This window comes from Neolamprologus brichardi, chromosome 22, assembly GCF_056152115.1.
Source record: "Neolamprologus brichardi isolate AB-2024 chromosome 22, ASM5615211v1, whole genome shotgun sequence".
NCBI lineage: Eukaryota > Metazoa > Chordata > Actinopteri > Cichliformes > Cichlidae > Neolamprologus > Neolamprologus brichardi.
This window is the reverse complement of record NC_142124.1, coordinates 6975457-7001879: the sequence shown is the minus strand read 5'-3', so window position 1 is coordinate 7001879 and position 26423 is coordinate 6975457. Positions and strand designations below refer to the sequence as shown.

The 26423-nt window shown below is 41.1% G+C and overlaps 1 protein-coding gene across 1 annotated transcript in view; it reads right to left on the bottom strand.

The window, feature by feature from the left end:
• Positions 1-26423, bottom strand: part of pvrl2l (PVR cell adhesion molecule related 2 like) — a 378297-nt gene that overhangs the window by 6258 nt on the left and 345616 nt on the right. Inside the window, exons 7-9 of the mRNA XM_006794448.3 lie at positions 11107-11239; positions 5735-5792; positions 564-659 (exon numbers count right to left, since the gene is read on the bottom strand). Coding sequence (XP_006794511.2) covers positions 564-659; positions 5735-5792; positions 11107-11239 — 287 coding nt within the window. The remainder of the gene's footprint in view (positions 1-563; positions 660-5734; positions 5793-11106; positions 11240-26423) is intronic.

The window sequence follows — 26423 nt, the reverse complement described above, 5'->3', positions numbered from 1 at the left end:
AGCATCTACAGTCACAGGAAAACTCAAAGCTTCTGCCAAAGGGGCTTCTACACTGAATTAAAGGTATGAGTACTTTACATAAATGCATGTTTTTACTTGATTATTATCATATTAAGCGTAGACTAAAGGGTAAAAGCACAATTTTTATCCATTTGAAATTAAACCTACAGTCCAGTAAAGTGCGCAGAAAGCAAAGAGGTCTCAATACTTTTGGAATTAACTGTTAATAATATATGTAAATCAGTTGACCTGTAATTATCACAACTCATTTACATACCAGAGGGATTATGGGATAACAGAGGAAGTTGTGAAGACTTTCATTTTTACATTTAATTAGAATACCATTTTATGAAGTTCAAGTAATTATTCACAGCTTAATATTAATAACAGTTGATTGATTGGTACAAAGTGAAAACACCATGAGGTCCCCACAACAGTGTGTAGCTGTCCAAACAGATATGGAGCCCCTGTGGCTGAAGTGTGGCTCATGTGTCAGTGAGCAAAACATGCTTTTGTATCTGCGAGCGTGTTTGTGTGCGCATATTTATGTGTGTTATAGTTACAGTGACAGGCTCTCTCCCTGTGGGCTCGTAGTAAACCTCTCCTGGGCTGAGAGGCGCTGTCTCTGTGGCTGTGGGAGGCTCTGATGGCTTGTTGAGCTGCATGTACAGAAACCACATCAACACACAGGGAAGAGAGCAAAGTGGAAACAGCGCAATAAAATAGGATCTTAGAGCGAGAATATGTAACCTGTGAGAGAATAACACACTCTTACACATGTGTGTGTATTTGATGTACACACACACACACAATGATTCATAGTGGTTTCATTTACAAGCATGAAAAGATGTTTTCAGCACACGACCTTTGCTGTTTTGTTACTACGGCCGATAATCAGAATTTTCACAGAAATAAGGCATCCACATGTCATTATTCAATTATTTTAACATAACGTTATTTTAAATAATGAAAGGGGCAGGGAAGGAAAATTCAGGAGGCTTAACCTAATATTTTGGAGCTTTCCTTTTTTAAAGGCAATCACTGCAATCAAGCCTTCCTTGTATTTTTTTCTCTTGGTAACTTGTAATGGGGGTACACTTCGAAGTCCAGTTTAACTTTGCTTGACCAAACTTCACGTCTTCCAATTTTCATGCATACTTTGTTCCAGCTGCCAGTTTCACCCCTTTCCATACATGCTAAATCAACCTAGTGCATCGAAATACTGCTGTTGTGTCAGAAACGGCTGGCTTCAGAGAAACACGCACAGTATATCCTTTGATGTTGATTCTTGAGCGACACATACGTCCACTTTAGCTCTCTGTTTGGTTACATTTAGTCAACAAAAATCCTCGTTTTGTTTAGGAAACTATCATAGATTGGGGTTAAAATGTACTAACTGTCCGTAAATAATAGCAGTAACGTTTTGCGAGCGCTTTAAAATGTGGCATTAAGGCACTATAAACAAGCGTTCACATGTGATGAATTTGAAGTGAGATCGGCTTCAGTTTTGCCACGACTAGTGTATTGTCGTGGCAAATTTAAGTCTTTAAGCTTAAATTTCAAAACTTACATTTTAACTACTGATTTTTTCTGTTTTGATTTTATATACTGTTTTGTTTGTTTGTTTGTTTGTTAATTAGTTAGTTTGTTTGCTTGTTTTAATCAATCTTAAATCATGCTTTTTATTTGTTTTTGTTTCTAATGTCTCTGTAAAGCACTTTGAATCACCTTGTTGTTGAATTGTGCTATACAAATAAACTTGCCTTGCCTTGCATTAACACCAAAGAACAACTTGCGTACATCTTCAAGACATCAGCAACTTTCAAGCAAGAGCAGTTACACTGCTTTAAAATAGGGACTCATAACACTTCAGAAAGATTCAGGGTTTCATTCATGTCCATCCTTTGGTGCTTTAAGAAGTACATTTTGGGACATTAGCTTGTTGGACAATCAATGAACTGTGATTTCGGCAGCCTCAGATGCTTTTTCAACAAATACTCGTCTTTTCTATGATTTCTCTCTGCGTTGCACAGATTGAAGCACCCCTGCGACCGGCACAGCAAAGCAACCTTCTAACATGAGTAAGCCTCTTCCATATTTCATAGGGAGGATTTCCTTTGATCTTTCTTTGAAATTTTTCTTTTGTGAACATGGAGCTGATGCGACTTACCAAAAAGCTCTAATTTTGTTTTTTTTCTGTCCAAAGAATCTTCTCCCAGAAGCAATGTGGCCTGTCAGCATGCATTTGAACAAACAGCTGGGCTTTTTTTATGTTTCTCTTTCAAAAGTGGGGTCTTGTTCCATGGAGCCCATTTTCATTCAGAAAGCCATGGGAGGTGTGTCTGCACTGTTGTACCTTTATCCTGGAGGTTATCGTGTATCTGTTTTGAAGTCTCCCTTGGTTCTTTTTACACCAGCTGAACAGTACTTGTAGTCAAGCTGTGGTAGGTTAGGGAGGGTTACCATGATATCATGAACCCGAAACTCAGAGAAGAATTTTTTAAACTGGATTATTTGGCTACTACATCATGGTCTTAAGATCTTTACCTTACTTTTGTCTTTATTTTTTCATTCTGTTGTTATCTCCTCAGAAACCTCAGCTGACTACTTTATGTTTCATTTGAAAAGCTTAGTGACGGATTGTAAAAACATCTGTAATATTAATGTAGGACGAAAGTCTGCCTGAATTATCACCGCAGTCATTTCAGATGATTTTTATAGAAAATGCATGCTGCTCTATTCAGTCGGCTGCATTGTTCTATAACAAACCAAAGGCATGTGAGTGTGGAACAAAAGGGCTATTGACTGAAAAACTGAACATCGTCTGAGGTGTAAATGTGTCGGCACGTTGACCGTACTGGGCTTATCCTACTGACCGCTGGCGACCATAACCCAGTCATGTGAAAAAGAATTTTCACAGGACCTTGTGCGGCCCTGTTAACTACACCCACATGTTTCTATAGCAATTAAGAGGGTAAGTAACAGCTAAGTGAGGTTTTGGCAGCTTGCTGGTCTGGACCATTCAGGTGTGTGTTAACAAAATGCCACAATATTCTCAGGATTGGATGGCCCAGCAGATAAAAATCTGAATGTTAGACGATGCAGTGCTCAAAGTAATTGCAAAACATCTCAGAGCTACATCTTAATCTATTTGATTTTTGACTTTATGTCAGTACAATTAAAAAAGACTGGACAAGTATGGCTTTTTTCAAAGGGTTTCCAGGAGAAGCCTCTTCTCTCTATATAGAACATGACAGGACAGCTTAGGTTTGCAAAGTTTATCTAAACAAACCACAAGATTTTTTGAGCAATGTTGTTTGGACAGATGAGGCTAAGGCTACGTCCACACGTACACGGGTATTTTTGAAAACGGAGATTTTCCATTTTCGTTTTAAAAAATAATCCCGTCCACACTTAAAGGCAGAAATGAAGGAAAATGCTGCTAGGAACATGCCAAAGCAACAGGTGGCGCTATATTCCTAACCGTGCAGAAATGTTGGCCAATCAGAAGTCTAGAAGCCTCGGTGGGAAAAAGTAAACAAAGCTGGGGCATAGAAGCAGAACCGAGTCGTATGTGTGGAGGGACAGTAACTGTGTGTGTATATGTAAGCATTTAAACACTGCAGAGAGAACAATTAACAGTAACAGTATTGTAGAAATTCATTTCACCGAAACAACGTGGCGCACAATGTGACGTCAAAAAATGCGCACACCTTTGACGCTGCATTTTCTGCGTTTTCTGCGTTTTTCTTGTCCACACCTAAATGCAAAAATGGAGTTTTCAAAAATATCCACCCTGGCCGGAGTTTTTAAAAATCTCAGTTTTCAGTGACCAAAAACACCGTTTACGTGAGGACGGAAGGTGCAAACGCATAGAAAAATCTGCATTTTCAAAAATACCCGGGTAGCATAAGTAGCCTAAGTAGAGATGTTTAGGCATAATGGCTAGTGCCACACAGCGTTTAAGCTCATGCACCTTTTACCAGCTATACCAAGTGTGAAGCACGATGATGAAGGGGTGATGATTTGGGATTGTTTTGCAGCCAGACGAACGTGCAGTGTTTGAATTGACCATGAACTGCTCTGTATGGAAGTATACACAGTATACAGAGTCAAATGTGAGGCCATCTGTCCTATTGCTAATTGTAACCCTACGCAACATGCATTTTTTAGTTTCTATTAGATTGTTCTCAGATGTCTTAGCAATCAGGGAACAAATAAAAAACAATCTTTAAAACCAACTCACATCAAAAACTGGATGACTTAGAGGGTTAACAGGCAAGTGTCCTCACCTAATGGCTTAAGTCTACTTGTGTTTCTGCACAACTTAATTTGATGTTTGGAAAGTGATGAAACTTGAGCTGATGAAGGCCGGTTTTTAGGTGTAGCCATGATATCCAGATTATGACTGAAAGACATCCAGTTCAAGACCTCAATAATTTCATTTGCTGGTAATTTGTTATGAATCTAGATTAATAAAAAGACCAATAAAAAAAATCCAAAATTAAATTTCTATTCCTTTCTTTGCTTTTCACGTGGGCCGTTTAGCTCTATGCTACCCATGCTAGCTCACATGCTTATAGAGCACTCCACTTTTAAAAGAGATCTACGATTATTACAGTGATTCAGCTGTTGTTTTAAAGCCTTATCAGTTGTTTTTATTGATTATAATAACGTCAAAGTAACTGCTGTAATCTAGATTGTGATTAGACCACTAAATATTGCACTGACAAGTTTGGCGTAGTTTATTTGCAAAAGAAAATGAAGGTCTGTTCAAAAAACGATGCTGTTGAGACCATTTATCACAGTTTATAGCAAAATTCTACTAAAATGGAGCTTTCACAACTTTCCTGTTTAATTAGGCATTACAAATGTACTCCCTGAAGTTTTTTCTTTCAACAGAAGCTGACGTCTTGCGTTCTCTGTAAACACCCAGCGGCTCGCCCGGATTAATATACTTTTAGCAGTCTTGTCCCAAGATTTCAATTACAGGACACTGGCGAGCACAGGGTTATCATAATTGATAGGAATGCTGGTTCTAACTATGAAAGTTAAAAGTTTGAATGCATTTATCTTCATTTAACAAGATAACAGATGTGGCTCCCTCAAAGTTTGCATTTGCACGATCATACGGCTGGAATATTCAATCATTAGGCATCAAAAGAACACTATCTAAGATATGTAACAAACTCCCACTGATAGCAACTTTGAAAGAAAAATGTTAAAAGAAAAGCCTTGGCCGACTTGGCCGAGACTTGCCCTCAAAGAGTTATGCATAAATATAGAGCTACAGAGATAATGCTGTCATTTGGTCATGTTCTACAGTCGGCGCTTTGTAGAAAATCCTGTAAATGGCTAATAAACCTCCACTGTTGAACCCTGTGAACCTTCCTTTCAGCCGAGGCATTTATAGCCTTTTAGACATCTTTTATACAATCTAATCAACATAAAATTACAGAGTTTTAGTCACATTACATAACGTGGCTCAAGCGTATCAAAATGTGAGTGATGGAATAAAGTAACAGACATGGCGAGGAGAGGAGTGCTCTAATGGACCTCTTTACGAAAAACCAAGCTAATTATTTCGGCACACGTAAGCCAACTCGGATCTCCGATCAATAGCCATTAGCCCCATCATGAGTGTCCAAATGGACTGTGTGTGTATTTGTGTGTGTGAGTGGAATATAATTGTGGTGACAATAAGGATTGATCTGAAACCGCGCCAACCACTCACCATTTCTGTTGAGCTGCCGGCCTTCACTGGGGGAGGGGGCTTGTGCTTGGGTGGGCCCCTGATTGGACAAAAGACAAAGTGGTAATGTGGTATTGATCTCTGTTTCGTTAAGACAGATTTCTTTGTATTCAACGGAGAAACAACTTGGGCCACTGAGAGATCATAGAAATATAAAGTCTTGAAATGTCCAACTGCAAAGATGTCACATGCTGTTATCGTTTAATCTAGATTATTTTCTTACAAAATTCAGCACTATGAGGAAAAAACCCTCAAACATTTTGAGTTAAAGAAAAACAAGCGCTGATGGTTAAGAAATCGATTTTAGAAAGCGTTTTTTAAAAATGCGTGCTATCGTAGATGGACTTGGAGAACCCGTTAACACGTAGGATTTGAAAACAAGATCCGCAGCTTCATTTAAGAAACCTTTAAAAGCCTCTACGAAACCACAGACACAGTAAAGCTTCTCCTAACAAGTCAAAAATAACAACAATAACCTTATCACCCAGCAGAAATAATGCAGTACCAGCATTCATTCACGTGGAGTTGTGTTTCTGGGCTCCGATATTCACCCTAGTTTCATCCAAGCATCATGCTTAGAGCTGAAAAATGAAGCCAATGCTAAACTGCCAAAAAGACAAGTTTTTGGAGTGGCCACTTGAAGCTGGTTCCAAAAGAGCATCTACCACCATAGCCTGTGATGTTAAAATGTCTAATTTTACTGCAGAAATAAACATGTGGACGTGTGTGGCTAACAAACAAAAAAAGGTTTTGGTCTCTTTACCTAATTTTCTTTTATAACTTATCTTTTCTTTCTGGCTGTAGCTGCTTTGACTGACAAATGCCAATTCAATTCAATTCAATTCAATTTTATTTATATAGCGCCAAATCACAACAAAAGTCGCCTCAAGGCGCTTCATAGATACAGAGAAAAACCCAACAATCATATGACCCCCTATGAGCAAGCACTTTGGCGACAGTGGGAAGGAAAAGCTCCCTTTTAACAGGAAGAAACTCTCGGGCTTGGGTAATAATACGAGTCATAGTACTCGACCTCTTGACCATGTTTTTGGTGCTTTTTGAGCCTTTTTAATGCATTTACCTAGCAAATAATGCTATTTGATATGCAGTCCAAAACGTTTGTTCTTCAGGTTTGAAGAGTGAAATTATAGCATTACTAAGTAATAACTAAAGGTATCCGTATCTGTACATAGCAACCATACTACAATCAACCAATGTAGATGCTAATCACAGATGGTAGCCTTAGGCCTCCGTCACACCAGCCTAGAGGCCAGTTTGTTGGTCACAATAGAAAAATATATTCCCCAACTGGTTGCAGAGACCTCTGGCTGCTTGGGAAAATGTTTTCTGTGACCAGTTGGTGAGTAATTGTAGAGGAAGAGGTGTGCAGTACTGGACTGAAAACCTCCATGTGATCACTTTGGCTGTGAGCCGGTTGCTGTGGTCACCAGAGACAACGATTTGTCTGCAAACAGCCAAACTACTCACCAAGTGTTAGAGAAACTGTGAAAAAATGTGATGCAAAGCAGAAATGGAGACTGCTCACCTTGTTGCACCTTTTGAAAGCTGTTGCTGACACCGGTAAGACACAACTTTTATTTTTATTTTTTAGTAACCCGGTCTGTCCGGCAGCTTTGACAAGCAGAACCATGGTCTGAATGCATCGTTGTACCAAACACATCTGAGGAGAGGAGATCTATGAACTTTATAGGCTTCTCTTGTTCACCTGTTTTTTTATTTATTTGTAATTATTTTATATATGTGGAGTGTAAGAATGCAGAGCTGTCAGGCGTAAGAAAAGAGAAAAGAAAAGAGAAAGAATAAGAAAAAAGAGAAAAATAGGGAATAAACATAACAATAAAGGACCGAGTACAAATAAAACATGACAGGTCATCAGTTGCTGCATTTGTAACAAAACACAGTCAAAACAAACCAACTGACAGAGAAATAACAACAAAAACAAACAAAGTGTGTGCGCATTTGTCATGAAAGTACTTGATGAAGAGGATTAGACGCCACAACACGGCCCCTGGGAGCCAGAACCAGACAGAGGAAGGCCCAGGAGACCCGGGCCGTCCGCAGCCCACCAAGAGCGCTGAAGAGGCTGCACGTCACAATAATAACTGCATGCCCAGCGAAGCAGAAGGAAGACAGATCCCCCATGGCTGCAGGGCAAGAGCTCCAAAGGAGCAATGAGCTCCTTGGGAGCAATGGGCAGCTGACCATCCACCAGACACGAGCCAAGGACCGGGCCCAGAAGCCCTGTGCCCCAGGCTCCTGATAACGGCCCAACACCCCCACTACAACAAGGCCTGAGCCACCCCGAAACACAACCTCCAAGGAAGCAGGTCAGTGAACACGCCAGATCATCTGATCATGTGCGCCGAACCACCAACTACCAACATCCACAAAGAGGCAGTAACGATCAAATGGGAGCAGCAAGAGGAGCAACCGCCCGCCATGTCCCACAGGGGTTAAGGCGCAACAAGTCCTAAACTCAGGCCCAGTCATACACACACATACCTCCGCCCCAACAGATGTGTAAGAAGACACACTAGCTACCCCCAGAGGTGGTATGTGTGGTGAATAGAGCGGGCAGATGTGACATGAACATCTGACTGCTGGGCAACAGTGCACATCTACACCTCCTCCCCAAAACTCTTGATTTCTGAGGAGCAGATAAAACTAAGGGGCAGTTAGCCGTGAAGAGGTGAGTGGGGCCACCTCAGCAGCCCCACCCACAAACCACTGGGTGACACCCTTGCCCCTTAGGATTGATGGGTATAGTGATAAGTGTAACAAGCTATAATTACTACAGGGTAGAAAGCAAGTAGCCTACCCAACGTAGGCTACACTATCCATACACCACAACCTTCCACGCCATTCAAGCCTTTGTGGCATGTAGTTCTCGGAGGTGCACGTCAGGTTACGTAGAAGGTTGTAGGACAAGGATAAACTGGGGTTTGGTTTTTGCGGAAATTGGGACGTACATCTGACGCAGAAGTATAATTCACTCTTGACTTTGGGAATTGCAGGTTTAGCAATTCTAATGTTGAAAAGGGAAACCTGTTTATATGCCTGACAGGTTCCAACCTTAAAACAAAGTGAGCCAAATAAATGGGCGCTTTGAAAATCTCAACAGCTTTGCTTGCTGTGGACATTTTAAGATTTACATATTGCTGATTACATAAATAAAGCCACTGCAGTTGCTGGAAAACAGACATAATGGGTTTGCAGGGTCTTGGCCTTGAAATGGCACCAGTTCCTGAGATTTTCTGTCATGTTATAAACTCTGAGTTTTTCTTCAGATTTTAAGAAAATGATGCTTTCTTGGCGTGAAACATATGAAGCCCGAGGCAGCGCTGGAAGATTTGTAAGTTCAAAAGAATGGACAGAGCCAGTAGCGGTTTTTGATATGGGCGACACGGGCGGTTGCCTGGGGCGGCATCACGGGCATCGGCAAAAAAAAAAAAAAAAAAAAAAAATTGCTCGTACTCATGCTGCCCCGACATCAGCCAGCGCATATTGGGAATGGTACAGGCACTGGTTGGTTTTCTATCGCCCATTTGCTGGGAGTAAGGGTGCCCTCTGTTTGCGAGGTGCGCCTGCTGCTTGCGGCACAGGGAGGAGAGGGCGGGGCGGCGGGGGATTCTCTGGCTGGCTGGAGGAGCATCTAATAACCAACTCGCAAAATAAAAACAAACCAACAAACACGAAAACACCAGACATCATGATACAGACTTATAATTTGCACCAATGTTTTTTTTCAAAATTCTATACGCGAAAAGTGAGCGCGAGAGTCCTCGGTGCGCCTGCTCGCTGCTGAAGTCAAAGTAAACTTTATTGTCATCTCCGCTACATACAGTATATAGAGAGACGAGACGATGAGGCTCCAGTTACAGCAGTGCAAGTAAACAAACAATAAATATAAGAAGAGTAAGAAAATAAATATACACTTTAGGACTTGGGGTAAAGGGATCAATAACAATTTATAATTTACAGTTTGATGATTTAAAGTCTCACACACAACCCGTCGAAAGGAGAGGGGGGGCGGCTGCTTCCAAATAGAGCACATTTCATTCATAATGATGTAAATCTAAGCCCATCATGTATTCATGATTTGAATCCTGGGTTGTGTGAAATCCCAGAAATAAACCCTAGACAAAGTGAATCTGTGAACTAAGGTGTAGGTGTGTTAGATTATGTTGTGGGGATCCTCGGGTTGGGGGATTTGTGTTCATACTGGAGTGCAAAATTAAAACCAATGGAAGATGGACAAGAAAAGTTCAAAGCCATCAGGTCCTCAGTTTAGAAAAAATAGAAAAGAAGAGGAGGAGAAACGAGCAAAAGATGTGAGCAGATGTGTGATTGGATAATGGCAGGTCATCCTGAAACAATCAGAATACTTTATTAATCCCTAAGGAAATTATGTGAGTTACAGTTGCTCCAAGAAGAAATGGTAAAAATAGTAACAGTAACAGACTAAACTCCAAACAATACATTATGTTACAGATTTTAATATTAATTAGTCATTGTCAATCGTTGATTTGTCCTGTTCTCATTGTATGACGAATTATGATGGCTGTTTGGTAGCCGTTTGCATACTATGCATACTCTCTCTCTATTCGTGTGTGTGTTTCTCTGGTGAATTTCGACGACAGTTTTATGTTAATGTACAATCCTTAATATGTTTTATGTGTGTGTGTGTGTGTGTGTGGGGGGGGGCAAAGGGAGTGTTAGCCCGGGGTGCCAAACAGGCTAGGACCACCACTGGACAGAGGTTCTTTTCCTATCCTTAATCAGAATTATTAATCACTCAGTAGATGTTTGCTCTGACCCTGACTCTGCAAGCATTATTTATGGTTAATCATTTATGCTTCGTAATCACCATAAATTCCATCTTTTTTGTTGCATCAGTTTACTGGAAGTAGCTGCACTTTAGAGCCTCAGCAAGGCGTCTCCAACGAAATCTAATTAACCCCTGACTCAGCAAACAGGCGGTAAACAATAGCTGCATGTTTGTTAATTTAATGAAGGCCTCTACAAGAAGCCTCAGATTGGAAAACCCCTCCTTCAAACTGGAGTTTAATAAATCTCCATTTACAGCTGAAGCCCAGGAGGGGAACTGCAGGAGCTGAAATGGGAGCTCAGAGCAGAACATTTTGGGAATAAAATCTCCCAGCAGCCTCATGCTATAAACTTCAGGTCCGGATTTATCACAGAGCTTCCTCTGGTGGGTTCCCTCATGACATGTAACAAGTCTTAATGAGCCTTAGTCCTCGAGGGGGGATTAGTTTTGCTCAGGAGGTTAAATAAACGATTAAGCAGATACAGGATTGCTAATGAAGACTTACTCTGCGTCCTCCTGCCGGTTGCGGATGAAGAAGATGGTGCCGATGATGACTATGCAGATGAAGATGAGAGCACCGAGGATCGCTCCTATTACGGCACCTGTTGATGGACCTTGGATGAGTTGCCGTTCCTCTTCTTGCAGGGGACACAGAGAAGAGACGCGAATGAAACAGAGAGAAAAGAGGGAGAAGATTATCAGCAGTTCATTTAAATTTCATGTGGCTGCTACTGGCACTTTAATGTTGCTCACTTGCAAAAATTTGTTCTTTTATGTGTTTTTTCCCTTTTTTTGCAGGAGCAAGAAGATAGAATGAAAGAAGATAATTTGTTGCTGTGAGAAACATAAAACTGAAAGTGAGGAAAACATGTTAAACAAGCAGCAAACACGCAGACGCAAAAATGGCATGTGAGTAAAATGAGCCATCACAAGAAGCTGTACACGACTAAGAAAATCAAAGCCAACTTTCTATTCGGTGTCAGCAATGTATGCACCAATAAAAGGTGACACGGAAACACAGATACAAAGAAAGGGAGACATAAAGAATTCATAGAAATTCTAGTAAATGAAAGCACTTCTAAGGTCTCTGTTAGACGCCAACACTCATGAATGCTGCAAATCTTCAGCTGAGCCTCATGCTGACCTCGACATTTCCCTTCAATTAAGAGCCTGTTTATGATTTCCAGAGGGCAGTGAGGCATCAGAATTGACTGTAAAAGCCTCTCATTACCGTTCGCTCTTATTTAAAAGAAAAAAAAATGTGAGAGAGGGAGAAGAAGAGGCTGACAGCAGCTGCAAACAGCACACAATATCCAGCATGGATCGTTCTGCTCAACTGCTGACTATCACAGGGAGTTTGGCAGAAACAACAAAAGGGAGGGTTGAGCTGTTTTTCACAGGTTTTTGTTCTCCCCTTATGAAGACCTATTTCATCAGTAACACTGAAGTAAACACACACTACTGCATTTGATAAGGGGATGATAAAAGGATAATAGCCCGCACAATTTCCACTCGTTTAGCATTATGTTTAGCTGACGTTTGAGTGTTTATCTAAAAAATATATAAATAAAAAAAAACAACCTTTGTTGCTGCTGCAGCAAGAAAAAAACGGCGCTGTAAATACAGCACACAACTGCTTGACTCCTCTTTAATCGTAGCTTTTGACTGAAAACATATTTGCAACAATCACACAAATGTGTTTCCTGGGTATAAAGCCATTAGCCTCGAGTACATTGATGCAAATGATAAGGCAAAAACAACACGAATACGACACTTTTCAATGAAAAAACAAAAAATGAAACACAATGATAGACTGGTTAAATCACTTATATTTTTTGATCACTCATTAGGGTGATAAATCTATTAAAATGGCTGTAGAGGTTTCAGAGGCATGAAAAAATTGTAAAAATAAAAAAGTAAATAAACTATATTATTGCTAATTATAAAAGCAAACCCCTTAATTGTAAGTTGTCCATATGATCAACCAGTGTTTGATTCTACCCATGAATAAAATAAGGATGCATTTGCTCTTCCTGGCCAGCAGGTGGCACTCGGTTCCAAGCTTATAGATACATAGATAAATAGATAGATATGGCAAGTATTTTATATTAATTGGATAAATCCAGGCCTGTGTGTGTCTTCACAGTTACCACGTCTGCCATATTGGTCACAGACAGAAGAGGTAGCAAGTCTAAGTTATGCATGATCACATACACAGTCCGAGGGAAAAGGCGAGGAAACATGAAGAAGAAATGAAGCTAGATGGGAGATGTGGGAAGGAATGAGGAAAATGAGGGGAGGCAGATGGAGGGAGGGGGAGGAGAGGGTAACACCAGCCTTACCTCATTGCTCGAACTGTAAAACCACACAAACATAGATGCAACTTCCTCTTTTCTCTTTGCATGCTCGTTTGATGTGTTCCACGGTGTTATCAGAGTTTACACTGTGGATGTTTGAAATTGATTTTTTTTTTGTGGTCAATAACAGACTGCCTTTCAATAAACAATGAGTCACGGTGGCGCACAACAGAAGCTGCGTGGAAAATATGGAAGTGGTGGGTGGGGGAATTGGCTTTTTTTTTTTTTTTTTTTCTTACCGGGAGAGGCACAGAAACCTGATTGGTCAGAGATGGAAGATGTAAAACAGAGTACAGCCCTGGAGGGAAGGGAAGATGGATGGAAGAGGAAAGCAGTTTGTTTCTAGCAGGGCAGATGCAAAACTGGTCTTAATAATCTCTCAGGAAATCTACTTCTGAACAGGCAAAAATATCCTCGTCAAACCCACCTGTTGTTCTGACTGCAGGCAGAGAGGAGATGTTGAATTGCACATTGCAACAGTAAGCTTGTGTCTATCCACCTGCCTTTATGTGCAACTTCAATAGAGGCAGATAAACTGAATACAATTTCTTCTAGTTTCTTTGAGCAGCTGAATATTCAACAAAGTTTTCACGTTTAACTCTTGAAAATGTCACTGACGAGGGCAATATTTTATTTTTAGATAAATAGGGTAATAACAGGACCAATCGCTAACCGTTCTTTTCATTTTTGACAGCCGTCCATCTTTACATGGCCACAAGAGAGGCCCTGAAGTAAAGGGTCCCAAAAATAAAAGGTCAGGAAATGCCAGGCAGTATTGTGTGGACACAAGAGAGAAATTAATTTACATAAGTATGGAAAGAGATAGAAAACCAGAGCTCTTATCAATTTGCAAGCCATGACTGTGAGAGCACAGGGTCAGAATATGAAGAGCAGAGCAAACGATGACAGCTCAATTATGGATGTTTGATTTTGCATTCTGCGTTTGGGATTTTATCTGGTTGTTTGGTTAGATTTAAAGCAACTAGAATATTAAATTGGCTCGTGCCAGCTGGTTTTAAAAAAATATAGTCGTCTGGAAAACTTGGAAGCGAGCTATTTGCCAGCTTGGTGCTATTAAAAAGGTCGGGTTTTGCAGGATAGTGCTTTACTTTCACATTAAACTGAGAATGCAGTTTTCAAATGATGATTCAATCCATCCATCCATCTTCTTCCACTTATCCGGGGCCGGGTCCCAGTGGCAGCATCCTAAGAGGAGAAGCCCAGACCTCCCTCCTCCAGCTTGTCAGGGGGAACACCAAGGTGTTCCCAGGCCAGCCGAGACATATAATTTCTCCAGCATGTCCTGTGTCTGCCTCGAGGCCTCTTCCTTCGTATTAAGGGGAAAAAGCTATTCAAATCTACCCCTGTTGGCAGCATGAACAAGCTCTTGGGATAACTTTCAATAAGTCTTTGACATTGTTGGAATATTAACTCATTTTTTTGCAGAACTGATTGAATTAAGCCAGACTGGAAGGTTTTTGAGCGTGAACAGTGTGTTCTAGGCCTAAGGTTCAAAACCAAACCTCCAAAACTTTCATTTGGTTTTTGTTTTTTAGCTCTCAGAGTTGGACTTGCTGCTGTATTTCGGATCATTGCTTTGCTGCATATCCCAAGTGTGATTTAGCTTTAGGGCATGAACTGATGTTCAGACGCTAACACTTGTTGATTGTTGCTGTGTTTGTTTTGTGCCAAATGTAACAAGACTCAAACCTTCCAAAGTTAAACTTTTGTCTCATCAGTCCAAAGAATATTTTCCCAAAAGTATCGGGGATCGACCATTTTTGGTCAGCAGTTGTTTTCTCCTTGGAACGCTCCTATGGATGCAATTTTTGTCCAGCCTCTTATGTTATCATAGTTCTTATTGTTGTATCACCATCTCTGACCATAACTGAGACAAGTGAGGCCTGCGGTTCCTTCGATGTTGTTCTTGGTTCTTTTGTTTCCTCCTGTATGAGTTGTCGGATGATCTGATATCCTCGTGTTGGTGTTGTTCCCAGATCATCATGAAAATGTTGTTCCAGGTTCAACATTGCAAGTGACCAATCACATTGTTGTGACGTTATTCTTTTGCGCACCAACCCATTCGTGCATTTATGAAATTCCAATGTTGCAAGGACAATATCAATTCTGCTTAGTGTTTATTAAAGGGTTAGGGTCAGGGTCCGTTGATCGGCGGACAAAGGCGGTTTCTCGCAGCTTAAGTACAGTTTTTTGTTTTACGCCGGTTTTTCCCGAAGTCGCAAAAGTATGACATCACAACATTCTGATTGGTCACTTGCAATGTTGATCCTGGAACAACCTTTAGTATGATGATCTGGGAACAACACCAACACGAGGATATCAGATTGTGCATGAGTCGTCATTGTGCTCTTGGAATAGTTTTGGTAGGCCAGCCACTCCAGCTTCTCCATTTTCTACCTGCAGTCCCCAAACCTTAGAAATACCCTATATATAACCCTTTCCAAAATCTTTCACTTCTACATCCAGGACAGGTCACCAGTCTATCAAAGGGTTATCACAGAGAGGCAGACAACCTTCTCACATTCACATTTATTGCCAATTTAGGATCACCAGTGTAGCTAATAGCATTACTTTGGACTGTGGGAGGAATCTCTGGGAGTGCCTGGAGAGAACCAATGCAGGCAGAGGGAAAATCCACAAACTCAACAAGGAGAGCCAACAGCCGGCCAGTGGATTCAAACCCAGGACCTTCTTGGCTCATTCCCACTGTGTTGCAGTGGTTCCTGGACATCATAGGGAATGCTTTTCTCAAAATTTGCACCATACATGGATGGAAACATGCCTTAACATAACAATATACATTTATTTCCAGCTCCTAGTTCAAGCCGAAAGTTCAACATAAACAGAAAAAAACAGAAGAACCAAAAAAAAGTTTTAAAATCACTTATTTATGACCCGCAGGGCCAAGTCCATTTGATTCTGTTTATTTACTTCAACTTTTTAAATCTCCCACATGGATGTTTCACCTGTGGTGAGTCAACACAAATTCTGCTCTATTTTTTTGGTTCAAACAAACCGTAGAAAACCTCGCCTTTCACGTTCACTCACGTCATCCATTAGATTCAATTCACAGCGGCCGATTTCCTCGTCAGCGCTGGTTCCTACTGGAGTTGTAGAATATTTATCCGAATTATCAAACATTCATACTCTTAAATCAATAGCCTAGGCTTCGCACTGTAGCAAAAAAACGAGTGGGTGAGAATTCACTGGTGTGCACAAGCGCACCACAGCAGACCTTCACTCCTTTAGCTCTATTTCTGTCCGTTTTTCACTCCATCGCCTGGCAGCTGAGCACCCCAAATCTGCAGATATAATGCTATTATCTAAGTGACACTCAAGTGGTGAGAAATTGCTACTGTATCACATGGAGTTTAAATGAAACTGAAATAACAATCCCTGTGTAAAGTGCTCCATTTCTCTCCCATGCGAAAGGCTCCAGTGTGTGGGCTGTATTAGCCAATAGAGAAACACATTGCGCCCAAGGCCCGCTCTTAACTCTCTCTGATACACAACATGAATAAAAAAAAAAGAAATAAAAAATTGAACTCGCCACAAAAACAGCACGCAGCAAAACAAGTGCTCAACTAAAAATCTGCTTATAATATTCAGGAATTTCAGGTCAGCGTCAACAGTCGATAACATCAGCGACAGCATTATGTTTAAACCATGTGCTTTGGTTAATCAGCAGTCCTGAGGGATTTATGACAGCTGTGGTACCTCAAAGGCTTACCCTTTACTGTTATGTTAACGTATATACAGTGTTGGGAAGGTTACTTTTAAAATGTATTCCATTACAGAATACAGAATACATGCCCCAAAATGTATTCTGTAACGTATTCTGTTACGTTACTCAATGAGAGTAACGTATTCTGAATACTTTGGATTACTTAATATATTATCATGCTGTTTACAACTACATGAATGTACTATTGCTGTGATTTATTACTGTTACTGAAGGTCCGCGGCTCCGAACCGTAGTAAAGGGACCTCTGGCTAATACGGTGGGTTCTGTGTCGGGCTCGTAGCTGAAAACTAGCTTTACTTTGTTGTCTGGGTCAACTTTGCTAGCGAGAGACATAGAGAGGCGTTGAAAGGCTGCTCCAATGGAGCTTATTGTTTCGGAGGAAAACGCGAACACGGTGTACAGTCGAGTCTTAATAGCTTACTTACAACTGGGCTCGTCAGGCTCTCTTCTTGGCTGCAGTGGTTATTATTATATTTACATGTTTCCAGCTCCCGTTTTTGCTCGATGACAGCTCGTACTTTTCCTTTTTCTCCCTCCCTCGCTCACAGACACATAACGTGTATGGCAGTCCATTCTCCCTGCAGCACGGACTACACTGCCCATGATGCTACATTCTTTAGAGCTATACCTGTAGCATTCTGCCTATTAGCTTAGCACAACAACAACAACAGGCGCTCTCTCACCCAGGAAACACGCAGAGAGAGAGCGTCACCCTGTAACCGTGGCAACCGTAACGCTGCCGCCTGGAACAACAGAACGTAGCTGTCAAACAAAACCCAAACAGGCCTGACCCGCCACAATATGAAACAAGGAAGTACCGCCGTGTAATCCATTTATTTCAACAAAGTAACTGTATTCTAAATACCACCTTTTTAAATGGTAACTGTAACGGAATACAGTTACTCATATTTTGTATTTTAAATACGTAACGGCGGTACATGTATTCCATTACTCCCCAACACTGCGTATATACAGCATAGCAACTGTGACATCACCCTTTTTGAGCCTCAACTGTAGCATTTTGGCTTTTGCAGTCTTGATTTCTTGACACCAGACATTACAGATCTGACTGACAGCCCAAGGACACTGCCAGCTGATACACTGGGGACGTGTCAGTCACAAGGGAGCCCCCCCCATGAAGCAAACCCTCCTCCATCTTCTTCATCGTGCTGCATGGGAGTCTGAATGGGAGCTAGAAAATTAGCATCACTTTGTATATTCAAAAAGTCTTTAGATTATTATTGATCTAACTGATCAAGCGAGCAGTAGTAGTTGCTGGCAGGTTTAACACACGTTAGCATCGGCGTCACTTGTCTCAATAAAAGGCTATATGCCTTTTCTTATATACAGTCCATGGGCTCTGCAGACTTTGTTGACTGTGAGCGAAGGACAGCGTTCAAAATGTGTGTGAAGCAACACACACCAGCAGTAAAGCCTATTTTTTTGTAATTTCAAGTCAAACAATGTCTGTCTTGCAGAAGTCGCACAGATTCACAGTCCTGTAGAAAATGGGGAGTTGTAACAATAACCAGTGAAATGATGTTATACTCAGAACTGAAGGCTGGTGCTGCTGTTCACTCATCCATAAAAGGCCATTTCAAGAAGTGAACGCCAAACCCACAGTTGATTGAATAGCTGCCTCAGACTTTTTTTTAAAGCCGTGTTAACCAAATGTTTTGAGAAAAATTGCTCGAGACCTCCGAGAACTTTAAAAGAAACAGGTTTTTCTACAAACTGCCGCGGCTGCATGCCTGAAATGTAACATGACGCGATGCAGCGTGACGGGATGTGAACGACCGTTACAGATTCAGCAGCTGAAGTTTGTCGCACAGCTTTGTTTTTGCACACCAGCACCAAACAATTCGCGCACTTCCTTTCATTCCGCCTGCCTCTCTCCCCGAACGCCACGCTCGCATACAGTTAGTCAATTTATAAATAGCGGCTTCGGTGTCGGAGGGAAGGTGGGAAACGGGAGGGGAGTCGAGAAAAGAATACGAAGATCTGAGAGTCGGCGGGAACAAAAGAGGATCGACGGGAGAGGAAAACAGAGGAAGGAACAGAAGGAAGGAAGGAAAACAGAGAGCAGAATGAAAGCGAGGTGGGGATGGAGGAGAGAAAACTCAGCAGTGCTGGAGTTCAAGCAGGAGGGCGATGGAGAGATGTGTAGCAGTGAAACGATGGAGGGAAGAGGAGGGGGAAAGGGTGATAGGAGTGTTAGCGGCCTCTGGAAAAGAGGAGGTTTTAAAGGTCTAAACACTCCCGAGGGAGGCCGTGAGTGACACTGGAAAAACAACTGCCTCTCATAGTTCCTCTCCCCTTTCCCCTCCTCTCTGCATCTTCTCATTCTTTCCGATGCCATGTTTTAACGACTTTTTCTCTTTTGACACTTATCGTCCTTCAGTCCTTCATCAGATTACTGCGCTGTGCTTCTTTATGCCTCCAATTATTTCACGCTCACTCACTTTGTTTCCTTCCGTTTCACAGCCGCTCCGTTGCTTTATATCTCAGTCTGTTGCTCACTTGCTCTCTGCTGGAGTGCCAACATGAAGAAATGCCTGTGTTTCTTTATCCTTCCTTTAGAAAAACACCTATTTTTCCCCAAGGCTCCCCACTCCACCACCATCACCAACAACAACTCTGACTCACAAAAAGCGACATTAGTGCGCCCTCTTGTATTTACCAGCTCTGAAAAGACAAACTGACTCACAGACAGTCACACACACACACACACACGGACAGGATAAACATAAATCTATAAATATGACATGCCGCATACGGCCACCAAGCACTAAAAAGACTTCTAAAATTATAAGTGCAGAGAAATTACTGCAATCAGCAAGCAATTATGATGAATAAAAACGAAATGATTATAATCTTAGAACCTAAAAATGTCTTTCCTTTTTGCTAGGCACTTCAGAAAAGAGGTCCAAGAGATGGCGAGTGAGGGAGAGAAAGGAAAAGGTGAGTGGGAGAGAAAGAAGCAGAACGAGAGAAAGAGAGCTCTGCGAAGATCTGCATAATTAAATGGTGTGTTGCACATTAAAGCGGATTTTATGTGTAACTGCAGCTGTTTTGTATTGAGAAACCTCTCCTCTGGCACACCTCCCCTGCAGCGAGTGTAGTATCAGAGGTTAAACATGCAATTATTGTTGTTGACTTCAAATCCACAGACACAGTCAATTGATTAGAAAAGGCAAACATGTTTTAGGAGTAGTCTGTCTATATATGCAACTGAATACAGCTGGACTCATTTATTGGTCGGTACCAGGGTCGGCAACTGACTTTAGCCGTTTTTGAGGAATTTTGCTCCAAAACACACTATGTGCTTAAAATGAAGGTGACACAGCCTGCCAATTAAAAATTATTACTCTATCAAAGTTTCTGGTACTTGTAAATTAAAATCACTTCACTACTCTGATGTTAGCTTTAGATGATTATTTGGTATGTTAACGTTTCATTTTGATTACCCTGATGCTAAATCGGTGTCACGGTGGTTAGCAAGAAGGTCCTGAGTTCAATTCCAGGGTCTTTATGTGTGGAGTTTGCATGTTCTCCCCGTGTTTGCGTGGGTACTCCCCGGGTACTCCAGCTTCCTCCCACAGTCCAAAGACATGCACTGAGTGGGGTTAGGTTAACTGGAAACACTAACACTAAACTAAAACCATAGGTGTGAATGCGGGAGTAAATGTGAGTGCGAATGGTTGTCTTTGTCCAGGGTGTACCCTGCCTCTCGTCCTAAGACAGCTGGGATGGGCTCCAGTGCCCCCCGCGACCAGTGTTGGTCAAGTTACTTGAAAAAAGTAATCAGTAACTAATTACTGATTACTTCCCCAAAAAGTAATCCCGTTACTTTACTGATTACTTATTTTCAAAGATAATTAATTACTTAGTTACTTAGTTACTTTTTAACAACACGATTTACAACCTGAATAGGTGATAAATCAATAGATCTTTCAGCCCAATTCTACTTTTTCTACATAATCCATCATACAAAATGTAATCAAATGGAAAAGTCTCTTTTTAAAACTTGTTTTATTAGTTTTAATCTTTTAACTTTATGCATCAAGCAAAAAAATAATAATTATCTGCAACATTCACTGACTTGAAGAAATTAGTTTAACATTTAAACCCATTTTCTGCACATTCCAGCACATAAAATAAAATATTTTTTGTGTTTACACTCACTCTTTCAAATAGATGCAAGTAAACACAACAGAAAATAAATAAAGTCAAAGACTAGCGGTCCTGTTGCTCTATTGTCACCTGTAAAGCAGGAGTGAGGTAGGCGGAGGTTTACCCTGGTGCAGGTGTGCCGCAGCGGTCAGTGGAAGAATCCGCGAGTTTCTCTGTGAATTTCCCATTACGTGGTAGCGCACTCGGTGCTTGCTTGGAAGTTTAGGGGGTTTTCTTCACTGTAAAAATAAGTTTTCTTCCCACGCACAACGGACACTAATGTTTTTGTCACTTTTTATGGAATCAAACTCAAAGTAAGGTCAGTACTTCCACGCTTTAAACGCTGCACGCTCATACTCTCTCCCGCACTCGATATATGATCCATTGTTGATCTGCACACAGCTGTTGTCACGAACGTCGCGCTCGCTTACGTCACTGTCATGAGACATTCTCGCAAAAAAAATCACGGTTTTAGTAATGCAGTAACGCAGCGTTCCTACGGGAAAGTAACGGTAATCTAATTACCGTTTTTGCAATAGTAATCCCTTACTTTACTCGTTACTTGAAAAAAGTAATCGGATTACATCTGATTGCATCTCAGAGATGCAATCGGATTGCATCTCTGCCCGCGACCCAGATTAAGCAGAAGCGAATGGATGGATGATGCTAAATCGAGCAAAGTTCCCTACCTGTGTTTGTACAAAAGATCCTACCTAATTTTAACCCACTTAGATAATAAATTAAATATATGGTTTCATTTTTTTTTTAAGTAATAGAAGAAATGGATTTTAGTTGAAATTAGACTAAAACAAATAAAGAGCAAATAAAACACACTGGTAAGCCAGCAGCCTTGGCAGTGAAAGTAAACAAATCTTTCCATATTCATATTAATTTAATTTGATGTCAACATCAAAAGGAGCCGCTGGAAATGGACGAGCAGCAGGTTCAAGACCCTCGGCCTGCATATATAGTCCTCCACATAGCCACCGTGGTGTCATCCCATCTGTGAAGTCCAGCTTTGAAGTCTCGAGGTAAAGTTTTAGCCACTGAGTACAGTCGCCTCCTACTGGCGACTGTACTCAGAATATATAGGCTGATTATTCAAACTGTAAAGTTACCACTTTTCTTCCTTTTATGTCACCAACATTTCTAAGCTAAATGAGCACCATATCCATCACTCTTTTGATTTAAGCTGAGTGTTTGCTGGAGATTTGGGCTTGGAGTGAATATTAGAAATACTAAAGCAGGAGTTTTTCAAATCATTAAATTTATTTATTGAGCAAAAATGTGTTTTTTGGTTGAATTATTCAAAGAACTGGAGCTTTATCATGGTAATGATGTGAACAAGCGTGTGCTTTATTTGAAGATATTTGCACTAATTACTTGAGGATTTCTATGACGAGATGAGACAAACCAGCCTAAAAACAAGTGCTGCTGCTCAGGCTACAGTGGGGCTGCTTTCTTCTGCTCCTAAGATTCTGTAATTCAAATTCAGGTGCCTGTTTCATCTCTGATATGTTGCAAACAAATGCACACAGTTTTGAAGGGCTGATAGTTGCACTGATAATGTTTCAGGGTCCTTTTTTGTTGGAGTTCTCCCTGAGGAGGAAACCAGGAAAAAGCTAGAGGCTGAGAGATTGTATTGAGTGCAGCTGTGGTACGAGAGAGTTTTATAGCTGAAATTGTTTTAATGATGTAAAACATCAATTTTAAATGTCAGGTTTTTGGAATCAGCCTTTCCCAAAGCTAGCAAAGCTCCAATACAGACAAACTCTTCTTGGCTGCTTGAAGATATTTGCGTGTACGAGGTGGCTGCACTGTAATTGCTGGAGAAAACAAAAGAAAATGAGGACAACGGAAGGATGGGGGATCAGAAATTATTTGCCAATTGAGGACACATCAGATGATGACTTGGCTGATGAGAACAAGTGGGACAACGGAAGAATCATAAATAATTTCAAGGCAGCTCCATCACTGTGCACTCAGTGTAATTAGCCTTCTGAGACTAGATGAGAGCCGTCCAACCCACGGCTTTTCTCTTACAGTACGGCAGCTTCGGCAGCCTGCAGAGAAACAAAGCACACACGCAAAAACACACATGCGCACCTACACGTGTCTCTAATAGGGAAGCAGATCTGATGGGATCTTTAAAATCCCATTGCATATTGAAGCTCATACAAACGCAAGACAAGCGCAAGCGCAGCGTGACCTTTTTGAATAAATCTGCCTATCAGTGCTCTGTGTTTGTGAGACAGATATCTTTGGATATGCAACACTTCACAACCTTATCTGAAGCCAGAGATCCCCTTTCATTTTCTGACAGCTCTGTGTGTGAGCTTTTTCTGTCCTTTCTCCCCATATGTCTCCCCCCACTTAACAGATTAAAGAACACACATATGCACACACGCACACCCAGACACGTTCGACGCATTCTGTTGCTCGCAACCCCAAATAACATCGAGGGTGGAGGAGAGCGGGGGGAGCGTGTGGTGGGGGGGTAGGGGGAGCGAAATGGCATTGCTCTCCAAATGATCCAGAGCAAATGAGTTTATCTCAGAGACCGACAGCCCCAAACCATTCAGGATCAAACTAGGTCACACTCGGAGAGAGAGGGAGAAATCGGCTGGAGGAGAAAAGGGGGAGAAAACGCAAATGAAGAGGGAGAAACAGATGTGAAGTAGGAGAGAAAATGAGTGAAACGTTTACCGACTTGCCTCCTCGGTACCTCTGCCTCTTCTCCTTTCTTTGTGTAAACACACTGAAGCTGACATTTCAAGTTGTCCCCTCTCTTAAAAGAGATGTCACCTACCTAGTCAAATTACATCAAACCACTTGGAGGAGGGGGCGGGCGGCTGGGGGGGAGGCGTGCAAAGGAAGGTGCATCAAAGGAGATTTTTCAGAGGGACCAAGAACTGAGGACGTGCTCAGTATGGAGTGGAAAATCGGCTGTTTAAACCGACAACAGAGTGAATTGTTTCTTTGTGGAGGCACTTCAGAGGTGCAGTGGAATTGGGCCACAGTAGGGGGAACAGTACACTATCAGAACTTTGTTATTCCCAGGACAAGTACAACAAAGTCACAAAGCGTTTCATGTGATGCAACTTACAACACTCTATCATGGGTAAGGCCTGGGGCACAAATGAGTCGGAGGGTCCCTTCATCCTCACTGCATACAGTAAAATACACAGGGCAGGGGCCCCAGAGAGCCACCAGTCAGCTGGCCAGGGTTGGTCCCTATAGCTGTGTTTCAGATGTGGGATAGCTAGCATTCAGATGAAGGTCGGGTTCAGTGATGTTTAAGTGTATTCTGTTTACTCTTACATTGTAACAAGTATGTATTACTTTTATTAAGCTATTGCATTTCACTTACTTAGTTATTTAGTAACTTTTGTTAACTAGTTTTGGAATGGAAACCCTGATCAAATGGACTTTGCTGAAAAGATGGGATCAAGGACATGTCTGTATACTTTGTATATTTAAAATACAACAAAAAAGCAGAAGAGCATACGCTGCAAGCTGTGACGAATGTTCACACAAAGGCAGGTAATGGTAAATGGCCTGTATTTGTATAGCGCTTTACTTGGTCCTAAGGACCCCAAAGCGCTTTACACTATACACAATCATCCACCCATTCACACACACATTCACACACTGGTGATGGCAGCTACATTGTAGCCACAGCTACCCTGGGGCGCACTGACAGAGGCGAGGCTGCCGGACACTGGCGCCACCAGGCCCTCTGACCACCACCAGTAGGCAACGGGTGAAGTGTCTTGCCCAAGGACACAACGACCGAGACTGTCGGAGCCGGGGCTCGAACTGGCAACCTTCCGATTACAAATGGTAAATGGTAAATGGCCTGTATTTATATAGCGCCTTTCTAGTCCCTAAGGACCCCAAAGCGCTTTACATATCCAGTCATCCACCCATTCACACACACATTCACACACTGGTGATGGCAAGCTACATTGTAGCCACAGCTCGAACCGGCAACCTTCCGATTACAAGGCGAACTCCCAACTCTTGAGCCACGATCGCCCCACTGGTGACACTGTGGAGATTTTTTTACCATCGGAAGCAGTGCCAGCATTTAAAGTGTGAGACTTTACACGTTCTCCCATACTGCACTTTTTACAAAGAAGAAGAAGATGATGAAGATACACAGTGATATCATGAATGCAACAATCCGCTTTATTTTAAAAGACACGACGCCTTTAAGTACAAAGTGTCAGATTAAAGTAATTGACCCTCGTTACCAGCTCCCATAAGGTGTAATGACAGGATTTGAGGTCAAGTCACACCATATATGAGTGTCACTGTCCACTTCATTGAGACGTGACTGTGATTAGAGGCAGTTTTTGAGATTATATATAAACAGTATAAAATTAAAAACAATTATAATAATTTTCTATAGTACTTTTAGCATATTCTTCTTGTCTTCTGACAGAGAATAAATATTATTTAATATATTATATTGTTATACTTGAGACAAGTAATGATATGGTATAATATCATGATATATATTGACATTAACAAATATGAAAAATGATATTACAAGGGAAGAGCTGGATGGATGGATACTGTGAGAATTGTTTTTCCTATATTGCAAAGCCTTAGCTGCAAAACATGAGTGATGAGGCCAGCTGAAGTGAACGATGACGGTGCTGCTCTGAAGATACAAGCTTTGTAGTTTGGTGGCCACTCAGTGAATATTTAAGTAGTTATTATTAAGGTTGTTGCTGGTTATGTGGTGGAGGAGATAACAAAATGACTGAACCCAAGCAATTTGGGCCCAACGAACTTTAGCCAGTCACTTGTAATTGAGTGATTATTAATGTATCGATAAGATAAGATAAGTCTTTATTGTCATTGCACAGTCATACATAGTACAGTAGTACAATGAAATTGGAAAACTGTCCTACGTCGGCACTACATATAACACAACATGACACATCACAACGCAACACAAACAACACAACACAGTATAATAACTTAGTAATAACTTAGTAATAAAAAAGAATAAGTGTATTTGTATTGCACACTGTTACAATAGATAAATAATAAAAAATCTGAGGCTGCTTTTATGTATTTATTATTTATGTATTAATTTCCTGCATGCATTTTAGTGTATTATTACAAAGAACGTGATTAATAATGCCTAAAAAGCCATGTATTAGAATAAAGAGGGTTCAACGACTGACCATGTAAGATTATGTATTCTGTCCAATGCACTGTCATATTTTTTTCATGATTTTTTTTAAATCATATTTTTCTCCTTTCTTGTGTTTTAAGCAGGTTGGGAGTGAGAGTGTTAAACACTGAAAGAGCACCAGCAGGTTCTGTTCATAACACCAAATCTTATCTAAGCAAGTTTTAATAGATTTTTCGGAGAGGGTTGGGAAATATTGATAGAAGTAAGAGCACAAAGGCAAAAAAGTACAAAGCTTCATGCCATTAAAGAAATGAGAATTAGGGCTGATTTTCAATCTTGGCTGCTGAAAAGATGCATTGCTATTAATATCAGCC